Source organism: Neopelma chrysocephalum, unplaced genomic scaffold, assembly GCF_003984885.1.
Source record: "Neopelma chrysocephalum unplaced genomic scaffold, ASM398488v2 Primary Assembly neopelma1_97390, whole genome shotgun sequence".
In the NCBI taxonomy this organism is placed as follows: Eukaryota; Metazoa; Chordata; class Aves; order Passeriformes; family Pipridae; genus Neopelma; species Neopelma chrysocephalum.
Genome location: NW_020926031.1, coordinates 4,163,323 through 4,174,930, shown reverse-complemented (window position 1 = coordinate 4,174,930; position 11,608 = coordinate 4,163,323). Strand labels below are relative to the sequence as shown.

General features: G+C 41.5%; 1 protein-coding gene across 1 annotated transcript; it reads right to left on the bottom strand.

Annotated features, from left to right (window-relative positions):
* SLC35G1 (solute carrier family 35 member G1) lies at nucleotides 1-10,501 on the bottom strand. The gene is made up of 3 exons (XM_027672298.1): nucleotides 10,281-10,501; nucleotides 6,296-6,476; nucleotides 1-5,782 (listed from the first exon to the last, which is right to left on the bottom strand). Exons 1-3 carry the CDS (start codon nucleotides 10,486-10,488, stop codon nucleotides 5,023-5,025), a joined length of 1,149 nt encoding a protein of 382 aa, XP_027528099.1. The 5' UTR covers nucleotides 10,489-10,501; the 3' UTR covers nucleotides 1-5,022.
* Nucleotides 10,502-11,608: the final 1,107 nt, after the last annotated feature.

Sequence of the window (11,608 nt, the reverse complement as noted above, 5' to 3'; positions counted from 1 at the left end):
TTGCACACAGGAAAATTTAACTTTACTGATCCGTTGATGCCACAGTGTTTCCAGTCAAGAAACTGCTGTATGGAAGCTGATGGAGCTTCTTTTTGTTTCTAGCTAGTTGCAAGGCACAAAAAGTGATACAGCATGATAGTATTAGCAAAATTTAAGGCATATGCTCGTGTTTAACAGGGACAGTTTGATTAACAGTTCTTTCATAAAGCTTTTACAATCATTACATTCAGTTATATTCCACTAATCAATGCAAAACCAGAGACTAGTTCTTCAGGATCATTTTATTTGCAATGATGAATATAAATCTCTTAAGAAAATATTCTTAACATTTCAATATATAAGAATTGTCTATAAAAATATACTACTACATAACAAAGCCAATACCTTCTACAAAACATATAATTCAACATATATTTAACAATACGTAGGATATAGTAAAAATCCTTTAATTAATGCTGAGGGTATTTTTACCCCCTTTTTGTCATACAGTAACTCTTATAACATAGGAAATTGCTCATTCTGATATACAGAAGCGTTATCACCATAGAAGTCTATGTATGTTCCACCCTGAAGTCACCTGCATCTGCAGGAATATAAAGCCAAACCTTTCTTTGGATGGACAGGCAGTTAGGACCACAAAAACATTCTGCTGGTAGCTGCAATGTCCTGCTGAAGTCAGTGTTGCACATCTGCTGTCAGCACTGCTAACCCTGAACCCATGCAGGGACAGAGATCATGTTTCTACTGCCTTCGTGGGACTGATGCCACAGATGAGCCTACCATGGCTACATAGGAAACAGACTCTTCCTGGTTAACTACTGCAGGTTAGCAAGAAAATAACTTCTAAAGAGGCTACCTCTACAGAAATAAACCTTCTTCCAACAGACAGCTTGAACAAAAGCTCAAGGAAGAGAAAATACCATGGGAGTGTTTATTCTAAATGAAGATCAAGGGTAGTAGTATCCATCTTGTCATTGCCAATTACAGGAGGCACCATCTTGGTGTTTTGGAATTGGGAAAGAGCCTAGTTTCAGGTTTCAGAATAAAAATGACACATTGAACTAATTATTTTATCAACGCTGATAAGGTGAGGCTACTTCATGCCTGGTGTTAGACAAATGCAGGAAATGCATTTTAGTTATGCAGACTGCCCTTGTCTACACAATGAGCTTGTCAAATTCTTGGTGTGGATGTATTTAAAGGGCTTTTAGATCATACTTTTAACAACCAACTTAACCTGAAAGAAACTGGCTGCTGCACAGTGACAGTAGATAGCTTTTTCTGCCATCAGCTTTCTATAGAAGAGTTGGGTACATAAGGCTTTAAGGCTATAAAGTCCCACTGAAGACTACAGACAATTAGAGTGTCTTGCATAGTGAAGAACATAAGAACCATGCATGTGATGCATTAATAACAACTAAATCTTTTGACCCTATGTTTATGTGCAAAACAATCAATAATTATTACTCTTTCTACTCAGAATCCACTGAAATCAGTACATTGAATGAATATATTGAAATTCAAGAGAAACTTAACTTTATAACACAGCAACTGCAATGCAACAATATTCCATTGTATTATAAAGGAAGAAGTTTCTATTAGAAAAGTATGTTTATCAAACTTTAAAGTAAAGATCACAACAGGACACTACCGATGACGAACATTAACATATTTCTGACTCAAAGCTCAGAAACATAACTTTTGACCCTGAGAAACTTGCTGTATTAAAACTTTAAAAGCTAAAAAAGATCAGAATCTGAAAGAATCAAGGCTCAGCCAGTTTCCTTTCAGATTCTCAAACTGTTAAGCTTTGAAGAAAAGTTTTACCATCTTAACAGAAATTTTAAGAAATATTTTCCATTAAAAAACCCCTATCATTTCACAGTACCCATACTTTTGCAATTTCATTATCTTCAAGGGTTACAACTAATATTTAGGTTTTCAACCTATCTTTGAGAGGAAGAAAAAATTTAAAATTGAGGCAGTTGAAAAACTTAAAGCTTAAATGTCTTCCATGCCCAATATCATCTAGAAAAGCTAATTACAGAAACTAGCTTGTTATGCTTTATGACTAGAGAAGCCCAAGTCAAGTCCTTCATTCTCATACCAGTTAAATAATTCTCTAAAAGATGGACCAAAATCAAAATAATGTTCCAACACATACAGTGTTCTCCAACATATGATCTTGTTTAGATAATTATTTTAACAACTTAATATTTAGGAAGGTTTGGGAACAGCAAGAGGAAATAAGCAGATGGAGCCATAAGGAGACCCTATAGGTTTGAACAAAGAAAAAAAAACAACACAGTCATCTGGTTTTTTTGGCACCACAGGTATGAAAATATATCAAAAGAGTTTCTGCAAAAACTCGAGATAAAAATTATCAGCCACTATATTTGGATGCTGATTTCACATCAGCTTATTTTCTAGATTTATTTATATGTTAAGGGCAAGAAAACAATCCTTTCTTCAGTAGCCTGTTCTTCTCTATCAAGTGTAAACAAGATTCATTGAAATCATATGAGCTAAAGAGTTTTTGATGTAAGTTCCACATTATTTTTATTCTGTACTGACAAAGCAGCATTCATATGCTGTAATTTGAAGTATTATCTAATTCCCCTTCCCACTGTTTTTATATACTGTCATTGAGTTCAGGCTACCCTGGTTTTGCTCTTTCCAACAACCTTACTAAAAAGATACGTAGCTGGATCAGCTCCCAGGTCTAGCTCATCACATAACCACACAAGCACAAGCACTGAGCCAACAGGAGGGAGCAATGCTAGCTGACAATCCAAGTTTACATCAATCTGAACTGCTCTGGAACCAAACCTTTATAAGTGGCAATTCAAACACATGCATATTAAACATGAAGTGAAGCAGTAAAAAAATGCAGTCTGTTTTCCTTCCCTTCCCTGAAAGTTATTGCTTAATGGCAGCGATGGCTGAGCAGCAGAAAAACAATCCCAGTTCACAGTTCCAAGTATTAAGCAAAATAGGTGCCAAACTGGAATTTTATTACTACGAGGCTTTAAAGAGATAGGAAAGCAGTTTCATGCTACTCTTGACCCCTTCAGGAGTAGCTGAACTTCAGCCTTCAGAAGAAGAAAACACAAAGCTATGAGCAGGAACTGACTCTCTCACTCAAGTAGAATCTGCTCATACCCATAAACACAATAGGGATTCAGGGTGCTGGTTTACGTACAGAGGCTCCTCACACCAGATACATCCCTAAGTACTATATGCATTCCAGTCCTTTGGGACTGAAGTCCCTAGATCTGCCCTGACAGGATGCAATGCTTATTGACAAAGGAAAAGACATGTGACTAGACATCTACAAATCAAAATAAGGAAACATCCACCACTTTCAGTGATTTTGAAACAAATGTGTATCATGTGTACAGAACACTGCATTTTCCTTCAGAAAAATACTACAGTGAGTAAATAACTGAAAACTTCCTCATGATACAAATGTCCAAACAAAGATCGACTTAAAATCTTCTTTAAACTCTACAGAGACAAGACCTGAAAATACATAAGACTCAACTTAGGAAAATCCCAGTTCCTGATACTAAACATTTAGTCCTCCTCAAACGTGAAGGACACTAAGATCAGTAACAAGTATTTTTTCTTAGTGTTTGTTGCTATCAAGATAAAGCCTACAAAAGTGAGAAGATGTGCAAGAAAAGTGATAAAGGTAGATTTAAAAGCGCCAGCTGGAGAAATGGGGCTGAAGTTGCCCACTAGCACTGCCTGATGTAGTGTGGATGCTTGAATGTGATGAGATATGTATGCATAGCTTTACCCTTCCACCAAGCTCTCCTCAAACCTCTTCTGTAGAATCTCTGTACAGCCTTGGCCAACCTGCATTTTCTGCAACTACCTGCACTCTTGTACATTCTTAGGAAGCAGGCAAAAGCTTTATTGTAAATGCTCCTAACTTTATGAAGGCCAAGGAGACTTAAACTTGGTCTCATAAAGAACTTTCGTACAGAAGAATCTAAACAAAAGGGTCGTAAGCAGCATTAAAAATAACCTATATTAAATACCTAAAAAAAATAATCTTTTGCATAGAATAAAGAAAAGTGCAGCTACAGAGTAACATTCCATACCACAAGAAATGGCTAATTTACAAGTGGTACACAATTAAACATTGTCTTTCATCATTGAGAGTGCAGCAACTAAAGACATGTTTATTGAGAAAATCGCATTTGGGGAAAAAAAAGGGGATTAGGTTCTTTCACTGTGTCTGTAAAGCAAATGCACACACTTAATATTCTTTTTAAGAGAAAGCAAAGCTGATAGATAATTTTCGTAAGTTAATTTTCTCTTTATATTACTTGGAAAGATGAAATAGCTTTTATTCTTTTAAAATCCAAATTAAAAACAAATCCCCATTTGACATCTGTTTTGTGCAAAAAAGAAAAGCTTGTAAATGTGCAAGCTTTATCTGTTCTATAAAAGTTGGTTGTTTAAAGATTACTAACTCTTCATTCCTTTCTAATTTTTTACTGCAATCCCTCCAGTAATCAAGCACAGAATAGTATTAAATAAGCCTGGGAGACTATTTCCACTGCTCTGAAGAATAAAGAAAGGGTCTAAGAAGTGGGGAGTCAAGAACTTTATGAAAATAAATATTCATAGAATCACAGAATATGCGGAGTTGGAAGGGATCCATCAGGACCATCACATACAACTCCTGGCCCTGCACAGGACACCCTAAGAATCACGCCATGTGCCTGACAGCGTTGTCCACTTCTGATAGGAAGCAACAACTTAAAAGTATCTTTCTACTGCTCATATTTTCAGGCCTAAATATGAAAAAGAAAAGCATATACCTAATCAATTACTAAAACATCTTCAATTTTGGTTTAAAATAAAAAAAAAAAGAATTTATTTTACTGGATATATTTTGGTACTACAATTTGGTAAATGGGATGTTTAAAATAAATAAATATTGTGTATATATATATCTCTCTCTCTCTCAAGATTGCTTGTTTCTGCAATGAATTAGTGTCTACACTCTTAGATTTCACTTTGTTTAGCTTTTTTCACGCTTTGCCGCCACTTGCGAATGGCGGTTCCAGAACTACTGGCTACTACACACAGGGCACCACCCACAGTCCACCAAGTTGGCAGATGATTGAGAAAAAGAATTTGCAAAATAAAAGCAAAAACCACATCCATTGTTCTCATTATGGATACAGGTCCAGCTTTCTCTATCTGTAATGCTTTTGTGAGAAATATCTGACCCCCTAAACCTAACAAGCCTATTAATATTAGAAAAACCCTGTCTTTACCACAGTGTGGTAAACGCCATTCATTCAAAACAAACAATGCTATAACACATCCAATTAAACCAATGACTGCATAATACCAAATTGACAAAAAATAATGCACAGATTTTCCCACCTTCCTCAGTATAACAATAGTCGAAGCTGCAGATGCTGTGCTTGCAATTGCCGCTATAGTTCCTTTAAGGTGATCTGTGTAACTTCCTTCAATCCCCACACCACGTGACCCAAACAGAAATGGTGGTCTAGCAATAAGAATCACTCCAGTGATTGCAAAGAGGGTAAACAGAAGATCCCAAGGACTGTATTTCTCTTTGAGAAAGATCCATGCCAGCAATGACGTAAAAACAGGACTGCTAAAAGTTATAACAGTGGCATCAGCCAGTGGCATGACTTGGTAAGCGTAGTAGAGAAGAACCATTGCAGTAGAGCCAAGGAATCCTCGGAAGAAAAGAAAAATTCTTTTACCTTTTGGTCCCAAAAACCCTGTTCTGAAAAACAGAAATGTCATATTAATGTCACTGGCTTGCTTATGTCATGACTAACATTCAAACACATTTAGATGTACGCATCCATCTAGATGGTACACACCTTTCTAGATAAGGGACTTCAATATCCAAATATTTTAACTGTTTGATCACAGAACAATTTACTTTCATCATGATCCCCAACCACATTCAGAGTTCAGAACCTGTTCTTGCTATTAATTTTTTGTGTGCAAAATAAGCCACAAATACCTACAAATTACCTTCTTTTTAAGATCACCACTTCATGGAAGATCAAAGCATTTTATAAGATAATCCTTGTAGAAACCGCTACAGTTCAGGGAGTCAAAGATTTTCAGTTTTCTGAATCATATTAAGAAACTACCAACTAATCCAAAACAATGCAGTTATGCAACTGAAGTTCAAATTAAAATAATATTGCAATCTGATTTAAGTGAGTGATAATTGTAGATACACTTTTAAGAAATAACTTTAAATTTAAACATTTGCCATACTTACTTGTAGTATATTAAACCAGGAAGAACGAATGCCATTTGGAAAACACATCGAAATGCACTCACTTCCACTGAATGTATATCTTCTAGTTTTTTAAGAAATAAAGAGGCCACTGAGAAAAGGAAGGCAGACAGTACAGTATAAAACAGACCAAGTCCTGGACACGCAGCTTTCTTCTTTGTTCCTGCAACAGACATACTACAGTTAATAAGGATCTATTAGAAAACTTCTCTGATCAGGTAGTTCTCCACTGCAGTGCTCCATACATCTGTAGCAATTTTTGTGGTAGAGGACAGGGGGATCAAAGAAACAAATGCAAATATTAGATGTATTTACCAGATCTACCTTGAAAATATTTTTCACCGACCTCCACATGTCTCTTTTTTTTCTTAAAACAGGGTATAAGAGATGAACTCTAACACCTGGGATACAAAAGTTCTCACAGTTCTACACAAGTTAGCTTTACTTCTTCTAGCTATCAGACTAGTATGGGTGATTTACTATAGGGACTAGTTGTGATTCTGCCCAAGGACCAGTAAATGTAACTGATTACAAAATGGCCCATGGTCAGATTCTGAAACTTATTACCTTATTGCCTTAGTTAACTAAGGTTCACAAGCAAGTATTTAATTTCCTTTCTCACCAATCCACACATATAAAATCTGTGTACAGAACATCACTTTTGTTATACTTCATGTTTACTTTGTAGCTAAATCACCCTAAATATGACCTAGACCTACAGAATTTTCATATAACATTTTTATCTTGCTGTAAAAATTCAAATATGTTTTTCAAATAGGCATCACATATACATTTTTAAACAGAATAAATTCAAGTGACTAATGGTAAAGCATCATGGGCCTGATGACTATCATAATTCCATGAAGACCATAGTTTATGCTTATCAGACTTCTCTTTCCTGAAATAGTGTCCCAAGTCCAATGTTTCTATTCGAGCTTCCTGATTGCCTCAGGCTCTCTTCAGCAACATACTCTTCCTCGTTCCACTCATTTTCTCCACCCTTAACTATTAAAAAAAAAAAAAGCCAACACAGAAGGAGAACTGCTGCTGCTGACCTCAACACCATCTCCAAAGAAATTAGCCTTTTTTGTTAATTGCTTTGTTTCATAAAAGGAACAGCCTTTCCACTGAACCTAGAGGTGAACAACATGGAAAAACAGAACCCATCTAAAAATTTGAGTGGGATGTTACCTCACTGTCTCTTTTTCTCTGTCTGCCTAAAACATTGGGAGTTACCTTTTCTTCTACAACACTCTAAAGATAGGAGTGAGAACTCCATGTCCCAGAGACTGTTTTGATAATAGGGTGCCTCATCTCACATTAGCGCGGCAGCCTGTGAGCCTTATGGATCCTCTAAAACATAATCAGCAGGGTACTGCTGTGAGTTGCTTAGCAACTAAATATGGTTTTGAGAGGCTTTTTTTGCTTTGTTTTGGGTGTGTGGTTGTTGTTTTTTTTTAATTAACAAAACTTGTCACAAACTGTTTTGATCCTCCTCGAGGTCAGGACTCGAGGCTGAGAAACTGCATCTTACTACCTAAGAGCTGAGACTGTGGGCTGACACAGTTCTAGAGGCCCAGGCTTTAAAACAGATCTGAAGTAGGCAAAAGGCCTGCTTCTCAAGGGATCCTGCTACACTGCAGCTCAAAGTGAGTTACAGCTTCTACTAGAAATATTTCTATTTAGCAACAGCCACTTACATAAAAGTGACTATAAAAACTACCACCAACCAATACTGGACCGGGACATCTACCAACTATGAAACAGTGGATTTCAAAAATGCTCATGAATTATGTAATGTCCTAATCCACACAGTCACACAACAGAACTACAAAATCAACAATGTCTCAATATTAAAGCAAGAGGAATCAAACTGGCCTGTAACTGAAATGGGAAATCCAAACCCATGGTGGCTTATGGATGAACACAGCACAAACAGAACTATTAACTTTTATTTCAGGCATGATAGCTTGTCTGATTACTACAGAACAAAGCCAATCTAAATAATGGAAGTGTTGAAATGGAAAACCAATCCAATTAAAGCAAAATATGCTGAAAGGATCTTATACCCAGAACTAAGCTTTGCACTGGCAGGAACAAAGAAAAAGCAGAAGGAACTCATTTCTGTAAGCTACCCAGTGTACCAAGCCTACCAGAAACATAATCTTTTAATACTAGAATTTAAACCATCAACATCTTGCATTGCCAAGGCATGTACTCACCGCAAAGAGAAAGTGTTTTATTTCCTTTTAAAAATAAAATGGTACAAGTTCTTCCACCAAAAACAAGAACTGCAGTTCTGAAGAGTACTTATTTCAAAGTAAGTTGTAAGGAGAAGTTAGGTTAAGATAATATTCCCACCCCACAAAATCTTAAGCCTCTATATACTAGCCCAACACCATCAAAACACTCAAGCACTCATGCCTGGAAATAAAAAAGTTTCAAGCAGTATCCAAATCATCTTTTTTGAGGGGCTAAAGATTTGGTTTTCCAATTTTATTCTCTGGCCAACTCCAACCTCTCTAAACATTTTCCACTCCTGTTTTAAGTCCTAGGCAAATGCCTCCCACTGCACACCGTTTTATGTGTAAATTCCGTTGGTGTTTTAATGCCATGCTTTGTTCTAAAAAGTTTTTATACTTACAAAATGCACACAGTGAAGAAAATCACATTTCTCACATATATGCATCTCAAGAATAGTAGCAGAGACAGAAGAGTACTGTCTATTGCGAAGGTGGTCAGCAAGATGATTTGCCCAGACCTTCAGGAAAGGCAGAAGACTGTGATCCATTCTTCACATAATAAAAAGCAGAACAGCTCTCCTACACTTCTGTTAAGTGCCAGGAGCACAACAGCCTGCGTATGAACTAATCATGGTCATGCAAACAGGATCTAGGGGTGATTCATAAAGTTCAGTCATAGACTCTGTCAAAAATTTTGCTAGACAGACTACTCAAAAACAAAGTGAGTTAATGTAAGTTTCTCAGTTCAAACACTGGTTGCTTCCCCCCAGCTTTGCCTCAGAAGTGACACTAATGGGAATTTCACTGATCAAGTACGCTCTTCTCTTCTGAGCTCTCCACAGCACACTATCAAACCTATTTTCCGCTAGCAAGTTAATTAGTCATTTAATGACAAATACATTTTCAGTGATGTTGTTTAAAAACTACACAGATAATTTCAGAAGTTATATTAAGATGGCATTTATGTTTTAAAAGCACTCCATGTAAAACTGACACGTTGGGTATTTCAGAGGAAGTTTGTGGCTTTAACAATTGAAAATGACCAAGAAGCGAAACACGGATTAAGACAAAACAAAACCTACACTCACACTAAAGCATGGTAAGAATTGCCCAGGAAGTCACAGCCACAAGTTCGTGGACTTGCTGAACTGCACTCGTGCCCCTGCTCAAACGTATTTAACAGTGCCAGTTCACACTGCCAGAAGGTGCCTCTATTTACCCGAAACTGTCAGGTCTTTCTTCAAAACTTTGACAACAGGAAGTACTGTTTTCCGAGGGATAATCGCTCCCGAAGCGCTCTCAAGAGGCGACAGAGGAGCCGCCCAGCCCTGGGGATGAGCGGCCCCAGCGCTCTGCCCGCTCTCGGTGCCGTGGGGGGCACCGGGCTCCCGGCCCGACGGGCACGGAAGAGGTCGTGCCTGCCGTTCCCATGCACTTCTCCGCGGGGGCCAGCTTGCCCGGGGAAGAGGAGCGGGAAGAAGCGGGCGGGGGCGAGCACGCTCCCGGGTGACCCGGCGGGCACCAGGTGTGACCCGCCTCGGCAGCGGCGTGGCGGGCGCAGGTGCCGGGCGCCCTCTGCGGCCGCCCGAGCCCGCTCCGCTCCGCGCCCGCCGCCACGTGCGGACAGCCCGTCGCCCTCGGGCCGCTCCCCTGCCCCCGCGCCGGCAATGTCACCCCGACAGCGGGCAGGACGCTGCCCTCCCTGTCCCACTCCCCCTCCTCACCAGCTGCCTCGCAGCAGCGCGGCCAGGGCAAGCCCGAGCTGCAGTCACAAGCGCGGCGCTCCTCGGCGCCCGCCGCCTCAATGCCGGGCGCCGGGCACAGACACGGCTGCCCCGCACCCGCCCCGTCCTCCCGGCCCGGCTGCACCTCCGGCTCCTGCCCGCCCGCCGCCGGAGCAGCGGCGCCCTCGTCGCCCTGACCCGGCACCATGAGGACGCGGGGCTACCGCGATGCTCCCGGCGTTTCTCGGCTGCCGGCGGCACCTGCCCTGCTGCGCATGCGGCGCGGCCGCCCAGCACCGCCCGCCGCCCTCCCTCGGCCCGCCCGCAGCGCTGGGCACCCGCAGGGCGGGGGGGCTGCGACCGGGTCCCGGCCCCGCCACCCCCCGCCAGGCCCCGCCTGGAAGCAGCCGGGTGGCCGTGCCTTCCCGCGGCCGTACCTCTCTGGCTGCCCGGCGACCGCCGAGCGCCCCCCCAGGAGCAGGAGGCAGCGCCCCGCCGCTTCCTCCCCGGCGGCCCCCCGATAGGGACCCGGCGCGGGCAGCGGCGAGGAGAGAGGCTGCGATGCCTCGGGAGGGGGAGCTCTGACCCCGCCGCAGAGCGGAGGGGGCGGCCCGGGTGCCCGGCGGGGCCGCACAGGCCGCAGCTGCCGCGAGCAGAGGAGGCAAAACACTGGAAAACGGCGACGCGAAGTTGTTTTAGGGGCGTTGTTGCGTCATGTGCGCGCCCGAAATGAGTGTCTCGCTGCTCTCGTACGCGGGACTGACCCCTCACAGCGGGCGCTCCTCAGCCCGTACGGGCTCATCAGCACAGCCAGCACCTGCCACGGCCTCTGCGGGCGTCACAGTGTGATCCCGCCGGACCAGGTTCCACCCCCATTGGAACAGCCAGGCAGACCCTCGGTGGGCCCGTCAGTGTTGCCGTGTCAGTGAGCAGGGGCAGAGCATCACTCCCCGGAATACCTGCTGCCTGCACCGGCTGCACTCAGGGGTCTAAGTAGAGGTGGGAACCTGGCAGGCGACTCAGGATTGTTAGTAGGGTACAGAAATCACTTAACCATCTTCTCGTGGTGTATTCTCCTTAAGGAAACAATGCCGCCTATGTCTTTGGGTCGGGGAATCGAAAAGGATGCAAAGAAATACAGAATAGCCCTTTTTCCTTACCAATCAAAAAGTGCAGAGTAAAAGAAGCAGAATAAATTTCAAATACCAAAAAATTTCCCTTTCGAGCAAGTCGAGCTGTTATCAATAATTACATTTCTATTCAAAGAAGACATTTATGTTCACACTAATCTCTTAACTGCATAAATTAATCTGTGTTTATTTCTTTAT

Coding starts and splice junctions, on each gene's coding strand:
- SLC35G1 (XM_027672298.1), bottom strand. CDS start 10,488: ATGGTGCCGGGTCAGGGCGACGAGGGCGCCGCTGCTCCGGCGGCGGGC. Junction 6,477..10,280: donor GCGCTGCTGCGAGGCAGCTG/GTGAGGAGGGGG, acceptor TGTCTGTTGCAG/GAACAAAGAAGAAAGCTGCG. Junction 5,783..6,295: donor CCTGGTTTAATATACTACAA/GTAAGTATGGCA, acceptor TCTGTTTTTCAG/AACAGGGTTTTTGGGACCAA.